Below are 18,701 nucleotides of genomic sequence, written 5' to 3'. Positions count from 1 at the left end.
GCTTTTTTCTTTTTGCTTATGTGGTGCTGAGGAATCGAACCCAGGGTCTCATGCATGCAAGGCAAGCGCTCTACCACTGAGCCACCTTCCCAGCCCCTCTCATTATTTTTAATAGTCTCATGTTTTTGCCTGATATAACCTGAACCTTGATCCACCTATTTACACTTTCTATATAGCTAGAATGACCAGCATGTTCAACCATGCCCAACTTTTTTATTTGACAAAACCAGATCTCATGGATTTTTTGGCCAGGCTAGCCTTGAACTTCGATCTTCCTAATGTCCACTTCCCAAGTAGCTAGGATTTCAGAGGTAAGCCACTGTGCTCAGCTAACAAAAATTTTAATTCACATTCTTCAGGAGATTCTATATCTAGATTCTTCCCTTAGAAGTCAAATGTATCTTGGATGAAACAGAAACATAAAGATATCAAACTATTAAAACTTCAAAACTCGAATTTTCTAATTTCAAAGTTTTAGTTAAAAAGGCTATCTTCAGAGTTCTACCTTTATGATTTCATGTAACTTTAGTTTCTTATTTCAAATACAGCCACACTAGAGGTAAGTGCTTCATCATTTTGGGGGATTTTGTATCCTCAGCTAAATTACTTGTGCTGTAGTAAGTTTCTCACATAATCATTAAAATACTACATCTGCTAACTTATTCTTTTTAAACTCTCATCTAGCAGTAGTGACTCAGATACTCAAGGGGCTGAGATCGGGAGACAAGCTCTCAAGACCCTTCTCAACCAACAAAAAGACCGGTGTGGTAGTGCATGCCATCCTCCCAGCCACACAAGGGGCTATGGTCCAGACCAGCCAGGCAAAAAGCCAGACCCTACTTAAAAATAGAAACAAAAAAGGGGTTAGGGTTGTGACTCAAACAGCAGAACACCTGCCTAGCAAACTCAAGACCCTGAATTCAAACCCTAGTACCACCAAAAAAAATTTTTTAACTATACAGATCTATACTGTATAAAAGTACAGAGAAAGCTGGGCACCGGTTGCTCAAGCCTGTAATCCTGGCTACTCAGGAGGCTGAGATCTGAGTATCATTGTTCAAAGCCAGCCCAGGCAGGAAAGTCTGTGAGACCCCTATCTCCAATTAACTACCAGAAAACCAGAAGTGGCACTGTGGCTCAAGTGGTAGAGTGCTTGCCTTGAGCTGAAGAGCTAAGGGACAACACAGCACCTAGGCTTAGAGTTCAAGTTCCATGACTAACAGACATATATACATAAATAGATGTACAGAGAAGCCACACACTGTTGGCTATAATCCTAGCTAGTCAGGAGGCTAAGATCTAAAGATCACAGTTCAAAGACTGCCCAGGCAAGAAAGTCCATGAGACTCTTATCTCCAATTAACTGTCAAAAAAAAAAAGCCAAAAGTTGAGCTGTGGTCAAAGTGGTAGAATAACAGTCTTGAGCAAAAACATTCAGTGTCCAGGCCCTAAGTTCAAGCCCCAGGACCAGCACTAAAAAAATAATACAAAGAAAGAAACCCATGACTTAGCAGGACTGTGTTGTGATAACAGCTTCATGAAGACAGGATGTAGGGCAGTACCAATCCAGGGACAAGACATTGTACACTAACAAACGGGACTCTGAGCTAAGCCCTTCCAGTGAGCGCTGGCGAGGGACCTCCTGGAGGGGCCTGGGCATATCTCTAGAAGAGGGTTTACAGGAACCAGCACCTGGGGAGGGGGGTGGAATTCATGGGAACACCTGGATGAAGGGGAACATTGTCTGGGGGAGGGGAAATGAGAACACCCAGGGGATGGGGAACATTACCTGGGGGTGGGTAACACTGCAACAACCTCAGAAGTTTGACTGACAGCCAGGGAGCAGGGACAAAGTAGTAAGTATAATCCTGAAGATCTGTTGATGCCGATGTCACAATCTGTAAGACAATGCACAGGGGTGAGACAACCATTTCCTGCTGGCTCCTCGGGCCATGCCTTCTTGAACACCAGCTTGTTGCTAGAATCAGCTGTATGAGCGCTGTTTCCTTTCTCCCAGAGAGAGACACTATGGCCACCCTCCTGCGGCCTAACTGGACAGTGCTTAGCTGCTCGGCGTCACCACAAACACCGCTCTTCAGTACCCTGCCACAGATGCTCCAGACAACAGCAAACACTCCACCTTTCCTTTGTGGGCTAGGAAACTAGTCAGACACCAGAGAGGGCCTTCTAGTCCTTCAGAGGGGGAGGAAATGCCCAGGACGCCAGCATGCTGGTTACTCCACAACCTACAGCCCCCAGGACGAGACCCAGCGTCCTGGCTCCTGGCTCCACTCAGGGCTATACCCCTGGTCCAGTATCTTCTTAGTGCAGCAGACCCTGAGCCAATAGTCTGACAAGTAGCTCATTCTACAAGCACACAGCACACTTCCTGCTCCAAGGGCTCACAGCGCTTTCCCACCCTCACTACGAAGTGCACGTGTGTGACATTGTTTGGCATCCATAAGCCCAGTCCTAGGCTGCAAAACATAGCCTGAGCTCAGGTGTGGTCATACCTGTAGGTGGCAGACCTCAACACTGTCTGCCAAAGAAAGGACTTAACAGGACAAATATAGCAAGTAGTCAAACAGCATACCGCCAGACGAAGCAGAAAAACAAGTACACGTTTCAGTGTAACACAGTGACAGAGCTAATATGGGCTGTCTTAAAAACATATTATGAAGCTGAAGCCATGGCTTATTTTCCCTGTCTCTATCTTAGGAAGGAAGGAAGGGAAAGAAGAAAGGGAGGGAGAGAGGGAGGGAGGGGGAGGGAAGGAAAACATCAGAGAAGACCAATAAAATGAAAAACTAATTCTTCGCAAAGAAATTACATGGTTGGAAGGCGGCTCAGTGGTAGTATGCTTGCCTCACATGCATGAGGCCCTGGGTTCGATTCCTCAGCACCCGCATAAACAGAAAAGGCCAGAAGTGGCACTATGGCTCAAGTGGTAGAGTGCTAGCCTCGAGCTAAAGAGCTCAGAGATAGTGCCCAGACCTAGAATTCAAATCCCACAACCAAAAAAAGAAAAAAAAAAAAAGTACCATGGTTTGGGGACTGGTAATGTGGCTTAGTGGTAGAGTGTTTGCCTAACATGCATGTGGCCCTGCGCCCGATTCCTCCATAGCACATAAACAAAAAACGCCAGAATATGCTGTGGCTCAAGTAGTGGAGTGCTAGCCTTGAGCAAAAGAAGCTCAGAGACAGTGCCCAGGCCCTGAATTCAAGTCCCGGGCCTGTCAAGAAAAAAAAAAAAAGTTGGGACCACGGGCACGATTCAAGTGGCGGAGTACCAGCTGTGAGCAAAAAAGCCAGGGAGCATGTGACTCTAGTTAAAGTCCCCCCCACACACACACACACACCAAAATGTATGGGGTTTGTTTTTTTTTCAATTTCATGCTGGGTGCCAGTGGGTTCTATCTATGGTCCTAGCTACTCAGAAGGCCAAGATAAGACGATCCTAGTTTGAAGCCAGCCTGGGCAGAAAGTTCCAAGAGAATCTATATATCCAATTAACTAGCACAAAGCCAGAACTGGCAACATGGCTCAAGTGGTAGAGTGCTAGCTATGAGCAGAAAAGCCAAGCAGGAGTCCAAGCCCCAGTATCAGCACAAACCAATAAAAAGAAGAGATGCCATGTTCATAAAGGCATGTTCAAGCTGGGCACCAGTTCACACCTGTAATCCTAGCTACTCAAGAAGCTGAGATCCAAGGATCACATTTTGACACCAGCCTGGGCAGTAAAGGCCGTAAGACTCATTGCCAATTAACCACCAAAAAGAAGTGGAGCTACAGCTCGTGGTAGAGAACCAGCCTTGAGCACAAAAGCTCAGAGACAGCACCCAATCCCTGAGGTCAAACCCCAAAACTAGCACACAAAAACAAAAAGGCAAGGTGACTCACGACCCAGCAGGACCGTAAGGCGCCAAGGCTGCTCGGCGGGACATCACGGCTTTGGGCAGAGCTCCAGAAGCCAGGAGGCCAGTGGGGCGGGAGCGGGAGGCAGAGCCTCATCTGGGAGGGGGGTGCCCCACAGGTCCAGGGTGGTCCCAGGGTAGAAGATGCCACTGGGAAACAGACACCTCACAGGCAGACAGCGTGCCAGCTCTGGCCAGCCTGAGGGAGCCCTCAGAAGAGCAGAAACCTCAGAGGGAAGACGTGCACATCTGACTACATCAGCTGACACTCTCACGGACTCGGTGAGGACAGTGCAACAGCGAAGCTCAGTGGCACACACCTGCACCGCTAAGCTCTCGGGTGGCTGACCCTCCACCTGCCCACAGAGTGGAAGAGGAGGCTACTCAACGCAAGTTTAAAGAAACCTAAGGACTGGCCATGACAGTTTCCACTCCTGAATTTACCAAGTGGTCACATAGCCTACATTCTAAAAAAGTAAACTAATAGACAAGCCCCACCCTGCCATCCATCCCTGCCAGTACTCACTCTGCTCAACCTGGAGACAGCCAGGGAAACGGAGGTCTTGAACTCCTCAGGATTCTTCTGGGCCAGTGTGGTGATGAGGCTAGTGGCTGCGGTCACCACTCCCTTAAAAACAGACAGCAGGAGGCAGTGTGAGTCCAGCCAGGATACTGGAGCTCCAAGGCTACCCGACAGCACACACGGGCGGGGAAGTGGGAAGCCCAGGCCGCACACAGCTACCGATAGAGCAGGAGGCCTGCCCCCGGCCAGCCTCTGCGACCACCTGCTGGGACCAGATCTGACTTGTCATTCTGTCCACTATGGAGGTGCTCATGTCACAGCCCTGCCTCCTCTCACCCCCAGCCCAGAAGCACTGAAGTCTGAACGCGTGCCCATGCCAGATGGGACAGCTTCCCTGCAGGGTCCCCCCAAACCACTGGGGTCAAGTAGGAGCAGCTCACACCCCAAGGAGGCACAGTGGTCTCGCAGGAGGCGTGAAGGTCGCCATCCCAGGACAGCCAATCGTTGTTCCCAGAAACTGCTCTTGAACAATTTTGGTTAAGAAAAGAAATTCCCTACATCAATTCTTAGGTGAGCATGCTGACACACACCTGTAATCCCCGTACTCAGGAAACTAGGGCAGGAAGACTGCAAATTCAAGACCAGCTACGGCTACATGAGGAAAACGCTGTCTCAAAATAAATAAATAAGGCCGGGTGCCGGTGGCTCACGCCTGTCAACCAAGCTAGTCAGGAGGCTGAGATCTGAGGATCACGGTTCAAAGCCAGCCCGGGCAGAAAAGTCCATGAGTCCCCTATCTCCAATTAACCACCAGAAAACCAGAAGTGGCGCTGTGGCTCCAGCGATAGAGCGCTCACCTTGAGCTGAAAAGCGCAGGGACAGCGCCCAAGCCCAGAGTTCAAGCCCCACAACCAACAAAATAAACAAACAAACAAACACAAGTATGCCAGGTACCAGTGCTCACGCCTGTCATCCTAGCTACTTAGGAGGCTGAGATCTGAGGATCATGGTGCGAAGTCAGCCTGGGCAGGAAAGTCTGTGAGAATCTTACCTCCAATCAACCACCAAAAAGCCAGAATGCAGCTGTGGCCCAAGTGTTAAAGCATTAGCCTTGAGCAAAAAAGCTCGAGGACAGGGCCTAAACGGGAGTTCAAGTACCAGGACCAACAAAAATAAAACAAGTTTTCTCACAACCCTAAAAATTAAAATATTTAGTACTACAAATACATGAGCAGCTAGCTCAGGGACCATTCAGATCAGAGGTACTCCCTTCTGTCCTCCCTTCCCGTTCCCCCTGAGACCCTGCCCGAGAGCAGGCCCGCCTGGAGGCCTGCGACCGCCTAGTGAAATGTGGAGGTGGTGTTCAGCAAACAGACCTAACTGCCCTTTCCTGAGCGGCTCAGTGGGCAAATGACTGCTGAAAGATCTCCTGTGTCCCACAGAGAACTCTGAGAACCCTGAGGCTTGTGGGCATGGCTGCATCTGTATAGTGAGCTGCTCACCCTGCTGACATCAGCTCCTCCAGTAGGCTTTCCTCTCCCCCCCACAGCCTGGCAGGAAGCGAGTTAGTGGCGCACTGCTGCCATGCTGGAACAGTGCCCTCCTCCTCCCCAGACCAGCTGCTCCTCCACCTGACCCTCAGGCCCAGCTCAGGTCTATGTCCACTCCCCACCAGGGCAGCTGCAGCACCTGCCTGATTGATACCTCAAGCTTGACCCTAACTGCCCTGCCTCCACACCTCCATTCCTCTCACCCCTGCACAAGGTGGCCCTGGGCCCTGACACTGCTCATTCACTTCCAGTGGGCAGCTAACACTTCCCAGGTCCCAGAAGCTGAGAGCAGGGAAGGCTGGGAAAAGCCACATGTGAGGAGTAGGAAAGAGGAAGGTTAGAGGTCTTCCTGGCCTGCACGTGGCAACTTCTCCCTTACTCACATCAAGCTGAGGGTCTACCTACTGAAGGAAAGGATGCTGGCCACAGCACTAGGCAAGGAAGTCACACACATGAAAACCCACAAGCAAGCCGGGTGCCAGTGGCTCACGCCTGTAATCCTAGCTACGCAGGAGGCTGAGATCTGAGGATTGTGGTTCAAAGCCAGCCCGGGCAGGAAAGACGGTGAGACTCTTATCTCCAATAAACCACTAGAAAACCAGAAGTGGCTCAAGAGCACTGGCCTTGAGCTGAAGAGAGCAGGGACAGTGCCCAAGCCCAGAGTTCAAGCCCCACCAAAAAAAAAGAAAGAAAGAAAACCCACAAGCAAACTACCTCCCAGGCACCAGTGGCTCACACCTACAATCCTAGCTACCAGCCTGGCAGAATAGACAAACCTGACAAACTCATTGCCAATAACCAGCAAAAAGGCGGAATTAGAGGTGAGGTTCAAAGCGGAGAGTGCCGGTTGTAAGCAAAAAAGCATAGTTCTGGTCCCCAGTACACATACGTACTCTATCTGTCTCTCTCTGTCCCTCTCTCTCTCTCTCCCAACTCCCCTCTCTCCATGTAGCTGTGGTCCCAGAATCGCAGTATCCATTGAGAGGGTCCTTCGGGCACCTTAGGCCACTCAGAAAAACACTGTGCTGTGGCCACGCACCTGTGAGGCCGATGGCATGCGCCAGAGCTGCAGGACCGCAGTCCTCCACAGAAAGCGCTGTGGGCAGTCCTCACAGCTCTGCCTCACTGCACACTTCCGTGAGGCCTGAGCCTGAGATCCCCCCAGGACCCACTGAGGCCCTCTGAAGACCCAGCCTGGTTTCAGAGGCTAGACTCAGGTACAAGTCCACCTGACAACGGCCTCCAGCAGTGAGCCTCCCCCGCCCCCGGCACCCAGCCTGCAGACGCTCCTCTCCCCCACCTAGCACTCGGCTCCCATCTGAGGGCCCTGGCTGGTGGGGCCCTCTCCCACACCGCAGGCACAGGGGTGTGATGGGGGCAGGCCCAGAGGCCGCACTCCACAGCACAGCATCCACCACACCCCACATGCTTCCCTCGGAGTTCACGTGCAATCACCTGTACTTCTAGCATCTGGAGATTTCTCCTGGGGAATAAGGCAGTAACAAACTAACACTCTCCCCTGCCACTGGGCCAGACCCACTGATGTGTCTGCTCAGGACAAGCTGTAAGGTGCACTGTCCATCACCCGCTGCCACCAGCCTGGTCAGCCCCGCCCTGTGACAGCGGGCACAGACCTCGTCCCTTCTATAAAGCAGGGCACCAGCCCTAACAGAAGGGGCGTTGGCAGGAAGCCCAGCGCCCCACACCAGCAGCTGGCCGAGGAACTGGGATCGTCCACACAGACAGTGTCCCTGAGGGAGTCTGGGCCGGTGCCCAGCCACACGGGCGGGGGGGGGGGGGGTACACCAGCACCATCGCAGTCACACCGGCCCTTCTTCAGCAACAGGACTCACCAAATGCTGGTCGTTGAGGAGGTGCACCACTCGCGAAGTCCAGTCCCCCATTGGCACAAGGTCAGGTGATGTCCGGTAGAGGCGCAGCAGGCACAAGGCCGCGCTCTGCTTCACGCTGTCCATGGTGTCCCTAGAAGACAGAGGTGAGCAGTCACTGCGGCTTGCGTGCCGAGCCCTGCACGGTAGAGCACCCCTCTCTGGGAGAGCATGCCAGGATCACCACAAAGGCTGGACATCAATGTGCTACCGCACAGGTCTCACTGAAGGACACAGTTCAGGTGGCCCAGCAGCCCTGCAGGCTCACCTCAAATAGCATCAACTTTCACACCTTTCCTGGCCGTGCAGGCTCTGCATGTTAGACTCATCGCGTTTTTGGCTATGGGTCTGACACACCCATTCTCACACCAGGAACGTGCCAGGGGCCTCCACCCACGAGTCCAGGGAGGCCCTTCTCGCCTCCAGAATGCCACCGCGCTTCCACACCCCCACACCTCACCCTGCCCGCCAGGCTGAGGAAGCAGGGCCGGAAGGGGGTGGGGGTAGGCTCACACACAGACAGCATCTGCCCACTCCTGATATCCAAGATGGAGGAAGGGTTTTAACTTGTACCCAACAGCTGAGCTGAGACAAGTGGGAATGGGAATAGATTTTTGTTTTGTTTTGCTTTGTTATGGAAATACTAAGAACAAAACCCAAGACTTGGCCAGGCACTGGTGGCTCATGCCTGTAATCCCAGCTACACAGGAGGCTGAGATCTGAGGATCGCAGTTCAAAGCCAGCCCAGGCAGGAAAGACCGTGAGACTCTTAATTATCTCCAATAAAACCACCAGAAAACCAGAAGTGGCGCTGTAGCGTAGCTCAAGTGGCAGAGTGTTAGTCTTGAGCTGAAGAGCTGGGGGACAGCACCCAGGCCCAGAGCTCAAGCCCCACAACACATAATAAAAAAAATAATAAATAAATAAATACAAGACTTTGCTAAGTGCTAGATTTCTAGCCCTTGGGGTATGAGTGGTTTGTTTGTTTTAGTGGAGGAGTCTTGGGGTCTGAACTTAGGGCCTTGTATTTGCTAGGTAGGTGTTCTACCAATTGGGCCATGCCTCCAACCCTTTTGGATCCTTATTATTTTTCAAATGGGATTTCATGTTTTTGTTTTTTGTCAGTCCTGGGGCTTGAACTCTGGGCCTGGGCGCTGTCCCTCAGCTCTTCAGCTCAAGGCAAGTGCTCTACCACTTGAGCCACAGCACCACTTCCAGTTTTCTGGTGTTTACTGAAGAGTTTCACGGACTTTCCTGCCCAAGCTGGCTTGGAACCGTGATCCTCCTGAGTAGCTAGGATGATGACAGGCATGAGCCACTGAAGCCCGCTCCCGTCTTCTTTTATTTATGAACAGCTGGGATGACAGATGTGCTCCGCCACGCCCAGCTGTTGGTTGATATAGGATCACATGACATTTTTTGCCCAAGGCCCTGTTTAAGTCACGGTCTCATTATATATAGCCCAAGCTGGCTGCAAACTCACAATCCCCTGCCTCCACTCCCAAAAGCTGGGATCCTAAGTGTGTACCACCACACCCGCTCTCATCAGAAAGCTTAAAGAAAAAGCAGTTTGCACAAATGTGTCACTTCTGTGTCCTAGCCTGGCCTCAGCCTGTCAGGCCCAGTGTGAGACGGCCCTGCTTCCTTCCCCCACTGCCCCTTCCGTCCCACGGCTGGAGAGCCCAGGGCCAACATCGAGCCTCAGGGAGCACACTGCCGCCTCTTTCCTCTCCTCTCTTGTCTCTCTCTCGTCTCCCTCCAGGGTAACCCAAAGGCCAGAAGCACAATGGCTGCAGGTCTGAGGAGACACTAGGCCAGGCAAGGGTCAGCTGGCTTCTGATCGGCCCAGTGTGGAGAGCACTGGGCCCCTCCCCCCCCCCCAGCCAGGAGGCTGCAGGCCCACCAGGAAGACCCTGTAGAGGCTGTCAGAATACACCTGGGAGATTGAGCCCATGTCCTCACAGTACTTCAGGTAAGGACTACTGTTCCACAGAGAGGGAAGAAGAGAGATGGGGCTCTTTCCCATTTACTTCTTGGTTACTGATATTTATTCCTAAACAAGCAAAACCAATAGGAAAAACTCTCCATTCTCTTCCAGGATTTTCCCAAAGAAAAGTTACTTGTGTGTGTGCATTTACGTGTATGTGCGCATGTGTGCATGTGCGTGTGTATATGCATTTGTGTGTATGCGTGTGGTGCTGGGGAAGGAACCAGGGCTTCATGCATGCTGGGCAAGTGCTCTGCCACTAACTGCATCCCTGGTTTTTTTTTTTGGGTCCGGTCGTGGGGCCTGAACTCTGGTCTGGGCGCTGTCCCTCAGCTCTTCAGCTCAAGGCCAGTGCTCTACCACTTGAGCCACAGCGCCACTTCTGGCTTTTTTCTTTTTGCTTATGTGGTGCTGAGGAATCGAACCCAGGGCCTCAGGCATGCAAGGCAAGCGCTCTACCACTGAGCCACCTTCCCAGCCCCTCAAAAACGTTTTATATATAAACACCCAGGAAAAGCGGCAGGCCCGTGCCCCTCCTGGCTCCCTTCTAGCCCGAGGACCCTCTGCTGAGCAGGCACCTCACTGTGGGCACCACAGCCCCGGTCTCCAGGTCTCCTTGGGGCAACGTGACCTGGAGGAGAAGGCTGGCACACACTGCACCTTCTCCCCAGCCTTGGCCACGAGTGAGAGAGCGGCATCCCTCATGGCCTTGGCACCTGCCCAGTTCCTGCGCCATCCTGCGCCCCTCTGAATCCTGCTGGAGGCATAGCCAAGCGTATCAGAGGGTCAGATGTCCAACTCAACAAAACACCCTGAGCAGGCAGGGAAGCAAGCTAGGGCTATTTCAAACACTTCCATAGCCAGCCACTCAGCCCCACTCAGCTGCTCTCCAAATGAAGGGACAGGTGATGCAAATCCTCAGGGTCTGGGGCTTGGACTTCTCTCCAAGGCTTATGGGAAAGGCAGGACAGAGCTCAACCACACTGAAAAGCAACTATGCTTCTTCCTTTGTGCCATACAGGCCCTCCTGGGTCTGGTGTGGCTGGTGAGAGTCAGGGTTTTCTTCTCTTCCTTAAATCTCAGTGGTCAGCCAGACACTGTAGTTCACATCTGTAATCTCAGCTACTTTGGAGGATCATGAATCAAGGCCAGTCCAGGCAAAAAATGAGCAAGATCCCATCTGAACAGAAAAGCTAGTCGTGATGACATGTGCCTATAATTCCAGCCACGTGGTAACTCTGAAAGTAGAAGGATCTCAGCCTGAGGCAAGCCTCAGACAAAAACCTGGATGCTACTGAAAAATAACTAGAACAAAAAACGTTGGGAATGTGGCTCAAGTGGTAGCAGAGGGACTGCCTCGCAAGCACAAGGCCTTGAGTCCACTTAACGAGTCAGAGAGGAAAATCCTAACTGGGAATGTGAACTCTACCACTGCACTTCCTGTTGCATAAAACAGACAAGCGAGATGGGGCCTGAGTCGGCCGTTACACAACTGACTGGTCTACCCAGCGCACACTGTCCGCAGCACCAGATACGTACCCCGCTACGAGGGTCTTGGGGATCTCTCCAGCAAACGCCTCAGCCATCTCCCGGCTGCCCACGCTGGCGATGCAGTGCAGGGCCAGGCCCATGAAGGTTGGGTTGCGGCTGGCCAGGTCGTTTTTGATGGCGTTGTTTATTAAGCGGATCAACTCACTGTTAGAATTCACCAACACGGAGATGAACAGGTAGCCCTGTGTTCCAAGAAGGCAGGAGACAAAGAGCTTATGACAACTGCCTGGGATGTAACACACGATGCACATACAAGCAAACCTTTGAAAACCTCTGTCACCATCCCCACAGTACACAAAGAGACCTCCATCACCATCCCCACAGAGCATGGTAAGACCTCCATCACCATCCCCACAGAGCATGGTAAGACCTCCATCACTGTCCCCACAGAACATGGTGAGACCTCCATCACCATCCCCACAGAACATGGTAAGCCCTCCATCACTGTCCCCACAGTACACAAAGAGACTTCCATCACTGTCCCCACAGAGCAGGTGAGATCTCCATCACCATCCCCACAGAGCATGTGAGATCTCCATCGCTGTCCTCACAGAATATGGTGAGACCTCCATCACTGCCCCACAGTACACAATGAAATCTCCATCACTGTCCCCACAGAACAGGTGAGACTTGTCCCAAAAGCTCACTCTTCACTCTCAGGAGCACACAAGCTACATGGCTGCTACATGGTTGCTACAACCCTGCCCTGCCTCAGCATTCCTTCTAAGGTACATTCCAATCCTCATGCATCTGAGTGTCTGGAGGCCACACATCTTTAAATCAGGGAGAAAGGGGCCACGGCCCAGAGGACCGGCCTCGGCATTGCTCATTAATAAACAGACTATTCAGAAACTCAGCTGACTGCTGTCCACTGCTCGCTCTCAGCCTGTGTCCCAGTCACACCTCTACCGAACCAAATCCCAGCCCAGTGTCACCATTCTGTCACCTCCTCCTCTTCACACACAACCACAAGAGTCACTCACACCTTTCCTCCAACATCTGCTCTTAGTCACTGTTCTCCAGGGTCTTCCAGCACACTGCTTAGTACAGGACAGACACTAAACTCATTTTTTTATTTTTGTCCTTCCTAGTTTCCTTCCCTTCCCATCTTTCCTTTTCTTCCTTTCTTTAATGAGGTACTAGGAAATGAACCCAGGACTTCTCGTTTGCTAAACAAGTGCTCTACCACTTACCACTTGAACCATAAATATCGGGGGCACCTTTGAATCATGGTTCACACTTGCATAGTATTGTTTAAATAGTCTCATTAACTTTGTGAAGGCTGGGCTAGAACTCACAATCCTACTGCCTCTGGCTTCCATGTAGCTGGGATTACAGGCATGTGCCACATCCCCTGGCTCACTCCACATTTTTTGGGAGGTAGCGGGTGGTCGTGGGGTTTGAAGTCTGAGCCTGGGCGAGGTGCCTAAGCTCTTCAGCTCAAGCACTCTACCACTTGAGCCACCATTTTCTGGTGGTTAATTGGAGATTAACAGTGTCGCTTCCAGTTTTCTGGTGGTTAATTGGAGATTAACAGTCTCACGGGGGCTGGGAATGTGGCTTAGTGGCAGAGTGCTTGCCTAGCATGCATGAAGCCCTGGGTTCAACTCCTTAGTTCCACATAAACAGAAAAGGCCAGAATTGGTGCTGTGGCTCAAGTGGTAGAGTGCTAGCCTTGAACAAAAGAAGTTCAGGGTCAGTGCCCAGGTCCTAGTTGAAGCCCCAGGACTTAAAAGGGAGGGGGAGGGGGAGAGGGAGAGGGAGGGGGGAAGGGAAGGGAAGGGAAGGGAAGGGAAGGGAAGGGAAGGGAAGGGAAGGGAGGGAAGGGAAGAAAGGGAGTGAAGAGAAAGAGAGAAAGAAAGAGAGGGGGGAAGAAGGGAAGGAGAGGGAGAGAAAGTCTGTCTCATGGACTTTCATGCCTGGGATGGCTTTGAACTGTGATCCTCAGATCTCAGCCTCCAGAGTACTAGGATTATAGGGTTGAGCCACTGGCACCTGGTCCATAAATTTTTATTAAGAAAAGATCTGGGGCTGGGAAGGTGGCTTAGTGATAGAGCACTTGCCTTGCATGCATGAGGCCCTGGGTTCGATTCCTCAGCACCACATGAGCAAAAAGAAAAAAAGCCGGAAAGCCGGGCGCTGGTGGCTCACACCTGTAATCCTAGCTACTCAGGAGGCTGAGATCTGAGGATCACTGTTCAAAGCCAACCCGGGCAGGAAAGACCATGAGACTCCTATCTCCAATAAACCACCAGAAAACTGGAAGTGGCCCTGTAGCTCAAGTGGTAGAGCGCTCACCTTGAGCTGGAGAGCTGAGGGACAGCGCCCAGGCCCAGAGTTCAAGCCCCACGACCGACAAAAAAAAAAAAAAAAAGCTGCGGACATGGCTCAAAAGGTAGTATATTTACTTAGCATGCACACATGGCCCAAAAGATAGTATACTTACCTAGCATGCACAAGGCCCCACGTTAAATCCCCAATACTGGGGGGAAAAGCAACAGTGGAAGAAAGGGCACCCCCTCAGAACTCCACCCAAACGAAGACCCTCCTTAGAGCTGATTTAAGACAAACCTCCATTGGGCTGGGAAGTTAGCTCAGTGGTAGAGCGCTTGCCTTGCATGCCTGAGGCCCTGGGTTCGATTCCTCAGCACCACATAAGCAAAAAGAAAAAAGCCGGAAGTGGCGCTGTGGCTCAAGTGGTAGAGCGCTAGCCTTGAGCTGAAGAGCTGAGGGACAGCGCCCATGTCCCCCCCCCCAAAAAAAAAGACAAACCTCCACTGTCCCAGCCAACGAGGCTGGTGCCAGCATGGAACAGGAGGGAGGAGAGTCTGAGAATAGCCCACTAGGCACACAGCCCTCCCTGTGACCATACTCACAATCTGCTTTTCCGTGTATCTGTTTGAACTCAGCAGGTTCACAGCCTCCATGTGTCCAAAGTCAATGTCGTGACCAAGGAGAAAGATAAAGAGCAACTTGCACACGTACTTTTTTTTACTATAGCCATCCAGAGCTTTGTCACCTATACAAAAGGTGAAGAAAGGGTTAATCCCAGGTGGTCAGGGTAGGTAAGGCAGAGAAATGAGCCATAACACAACAGCAAGGCATGAGGGGGGCCTCCCATGGGGGTGTGGGGCCTGGGCCAGGGCTAGATTGGAATAGAACAAGGACAGCACTTCTCATCTACGTGGTATACACCAGAATCCAGAAATACCGTTTCACTCTTCACTTCTTTAGACCCAAGACCAGGACTCAAACTTGGCACTTGATACTATTACTCACTGGCTGGCACTCTACCAACCAAGCCATGCTTCCAACCCCAGGGTTGGTTAGCTTTTTTTTTTTTTTTGAGGCTTGACTCTTGACAGTGGAATCAGAGCATCTGGCATCAAGAACTCTGCCCCCCAGTTCAACCCAGCAGTAAACCCCAGCGGGGTCTGCAGGGCTTCCCTTGAGTGCTACAATCCCAAAGTCACAGGAGCCAGAGAAGCTGGAAGCCTCACCTTGACCTGTCAAGTTAATCTTTTAAATAAGATCAGTAATTTAGGCAGGCATACACACTCCAAATTATCTTTTACCTCAGAACACTTTGATGACAAATCACCAAGTCATAAAAACCGCACACACACGAACACCCTAGGACTTGTATCTTTACTGTAATTGCAACATGACTGAACACCTCCCTCAAGATTACCACAAAGAAGCTCCAAACAGTAATCAGCAGAATACAAAACCCCACGAGTCACCAAGAGCCACTTGGGGCTGCCTGGGAGGCGCAGGAGCCCTCCTGAGCCCGCCGAGCTGTATTCTGGGGTGGGAGGGCAACCTGTGACATCCTGCCCTTCACAACGAGGGGAGCGGCAGGCCTCCCAATCACACGGCTTTCCAGAACATCCCAGGGCCTGGCTTTGAAGTATCAAGACCTGCCAGGCGCTGGTGGCTCACACCTGTCATCCTAGCTACTCAGGAGGCTGAGATCTGAGGATCTCAGTTCAAAGCCAGCCCAGGCAGGAAAGTCCGTGAAACTCTTTCTCCAATAAACCACCAGAAAACTGGAAGTCGCGCTGTAGGTCAAGTGGTAGAGCACTAGCCTTGAGCTGAGAAACAACGCCCAGGCCCAGAATTCAAGGCCCATGACCCACAAAAATAAATAAATAAATAAAGTATCAAGACTTAAGGGCTGGAAAGGGGGCTCAGCGGCAGAGTGCTGGCATGCATGAAGCCCTGGGTTCGATGCCTCAGCACCACATACACACACATATATACATATGTAACTAAATAAAATATCAAGCCAGTGCCGGTGGCTCACGCCTGTAATCCTAGCTATTCAAGAGACTGAGATCTGAGGATCTCGGTTCAAAGCCAGCCCAGGCAGGAAAGACCGTGAGACTCCTATCTCCAATAAACCACCAGAAAACCGGTGGTGCTGTAGCTCAAGTGGTAGAGCGCTCACCTTGAGCTGAAGAGCTGAGGGACAGTGCCCAGGCCCAGAGGTCAAGCCCACGATTGACAATAAAATAAAATAAAATATCAAGACTTAACACTGCCCCTAGGGCTCAACAGGTGCTATGCCAACTAGTAACAACTCAACTCCACTTTCTGCAACAGCTGCTCATACAAGATATTCACTCGAAAGTGCAGTAGTAGAGTTCACTGGACACTAATGAAAGTGACCTACACAACTTGTGGTTGGAGATGGGAGGACTGGGACACAGAAAAGGAATGGAAGACACTGTATGAAAGGAAATGTACTCACTACTTGACTTATGCAATTGTAATCCCTCTGTACATCACCTTTATAATTACAAACAAGAATTTAAAAAAATAAGACATAAACAAGTTTAAAAAATTCATTCAAGCCCCCCAAAAAGCACCCATTTTGGAAGACTCCAGGAGTCTGCAGGGCAGACTGGTGCAGACCCCCACACCTGCTCAGGGTCCAGTGCCACACCCTCTTGGACTCATGGTTTGTGGCCAATTGCAGGTACTCTCTGGGCTAAAGTATACCCAGGAGCTTGAGCCAGGTCCCAAACCTGCAAAAAAAATACACCAAAATCTGAAGAGCATAAAGGAGTGATTGGGCTTTCCCAAACGTGCTGAAGACTAGAAACTAAAACCGTGCTGTACAATTCTTCAAAGTGAGCATGCTCAGGGAAGAGGCGGCCACCGTAGGACTGGCAGAGCCGGAAACACCTGACATCCCTGGAAGTGCTGTAATTCCTTCCTAACACTTCAAACATCTAATGGCCTCAGGCAGGGCATTCCAAATATTTAACATCCACCTACCTCTGCAAGCTGCTGAGCAGCGTGGTTCCAATCCAAGGGAAGACCAAGACCTATGTCAGGACATACACAGGGACATGCATGTGCGTGTGCGTGTGCGTGTGTGTGTGTGTGTGTGTGTACACATAAACCATAAACATATTGTCTAAAGCATGGTGCACACAAGGGAGGTTTACAATAGTTTAACTCACTGAACAACCAACTCATAGCTTAACAAAATAAAGCTGAAACGTGAGGTCATCAGGAGTGGGGAAGGTCCAGAGGAGGGCGCAGACAAGAGAAAGGGTGGGTGAACATAGCTAACTGTTCAGTGTACATGTGTGAAAATGGAACTAAGGAACTTGAGAGAATAGGCAGGGTTGGGAGAGACAGGGAGGGGGGATGGGGAGACATTGTTCAAGAAATACTGTACTCATAAATTAATACTTTGAATTAAAATCCCTCTGTACAACTACTTTAAGATAATAATAATAGGACTGGGAATGTGGCTCAGTGGTAGAGCCCTTGCCTAGCATGCATGAAGCCCTGGGTTTGACTCCTCAATATTACATAAATAGAAAAAGCCAGACGTGGCACTGTGGCTCAGGTGGTAGAGTGCTAGCCTTGTGCAAAAGAAGCTCAGGGACAGTGCCCAGGCCCTGAGTTCAAGGCCCAGAACAGGTACCAAAAAAAAAAAAAAAAATATATATATATATATATATATACACATACACACATATAATATACATATATGTAATATAAATGGAAGGTGAAAGCCATTAAAGAAAGCAGAAAGAAAAAATTAACAGACTCTCCAAATAAGGAAAAGATTTCCCTGTCACCCCATGAGGAAAAATCCCAAAGAAAAGAAGTTCTTGTGTGTGCAAGTCCTGGGACCTGAACTCAAGGCCTGGGTACTGTCCCTGCGCTTTTGTGCTCAAACCTAGTGCTCCACTCCAGGCTTTTTATGGTTAACTGGAGAAAAGAGTCTTATACACTTTCCTGCCCAGGCTGCCTTTGAACCACCATCCTCAGAACTCAGCCTCCTGGGTGGCTAGGATTACAGGTATGAGCCACATGCGCCCATCTCCAAAGGGGGGACAAATTAAGCGGAGGAAAAAACAACAACAAACAAACAGGACCTATGCCAGGAGACACACCATCCAAACAATTGACATGAGCTACTCCCACAACCCGGGAATGCCAGTGGACTGACTCTTCATGGGCTTCAATTACTGACAGCCAGGATAGTAACTGCACTGAGAACTCCATTTGGCGGGGAGGTGGCAGCAGCGGGTGGGAGGAAGATGGGGTCAAAAGATCCGGTCCTTCCTGCAAAATTGAAAACAGGACCCACCATGGGAAACCCAAACACTTACCCTTAAATTTTGACCTAATGTTTGCCAGTTCTTTGTTTATCCTCTTTATTTCTGCTTCTTTACTTTTGCCTGAAAAAGAGAGAAAAAACCAAAAATGTTATTTAACTGACTCCAAAAAGCACCTGTGCCACGGTAGAGCCTACACTGAGAAATGACCACCAGAATCCTAGCTAAGGAGAAGTGAAGTCCTATAGTCTCTGCTCAGCCGCATGTTTTAATGCAGGAATAAAGACCAAAGACAGAAGGACAGACACAAGCAGCCCCTGGCCTCGCGCCACTCAGGAGCCCGGTGCCTGTGGCGGCAGTGTGCTCGCACGGCTGTGTTACCACCATCTTAAAACTCCACCTTTGTCCCAACCGCTCTGAGACAGGAAAACATTCAAACACCTGCTAAAGGTGTTCCATAACAAGCCAACAGCAGTAACAGTTTACTCCTGAGACTGACAGTGAGAGCACAATAGCCGCCATGCAGCTCCAGCTCTCTTCCTTATGAAATCCACCAACATAAAAAATTCTGGATGGGGCTGGGAAGGTGGCTCAGTGGTAGAGCGCTTGCCTTGCATGCCTGAGGCCCTGGGTTCGATTCCTCAGCACCACATAAGCAAAAAGAAAAAAGCCGGAAGTGGCGCTGTGGCTCAAGTGGTAGAGC

The 18,701-nt window shown here is 50.7% G+C and overlaps 1 protein-coding gene across 1 annotated transcript in view; it reads right to left on the bottom strand.

Annotated features, from left to right (window-relative positions):
• Positions 1-18,115, bottom strand: part of Ap2a2 (adaptor-related protein complex 2, alpha 2 subunit) — a 47,900-nt gene extending 29,785 nt beyond the window's left edge. The window contains exons 1-6 of the mRNA XM_013033365.1: positions 18,053-18,115; positions 14,291-14,433; positions 11,403-11,596; positions 7,841-7,970; positions 4,441-4,542; positions 1,790-1,898 (exon numbers count right to left, since the gene is read on the bottom strand). Coding sequence (XP_012888819.1) covers positions 1,790-1,898; positions 4,441-4,542; positions 7,841-7,970; positions 11,403-11,596; positions 14,291-14,341 — 586 coding nt within the window. The 5' untranslated portion in view covers positions 14,342-14,433; positions 18,053-18,115. The remainder of the gene's footprint in view (positions 1-1,789; positions 1,899-4,440; positions 4,543-7,840; positions 7,971-11,402; positions 11,597-14,290; positions 14,434-18,052) is intronic.
• Between the last annotated feature and the right edge of the window lie 586 nt (positions 18,116-18,701).

Source organism: Dipodomys ordii, unplaced genomic scaffold, assembly GCF_000151885.1.
Source record: "Dipodomys ordii isolate 6190 unplaced genomic scaffold, Dord_2.0 Scaffold166, whole genome shotgun sequence".
NCBI lineage: Eukaryota > Metazoa > Chordata > Mammalia > Rodentia > Heteromyidae > Dipodomys > Dipodomys ordii.
The sequence above is the reverse complement of the archived record's forward strand: the minus strand, read 5'-3'. Positions and strand labels throughout refer to the sequence as shown.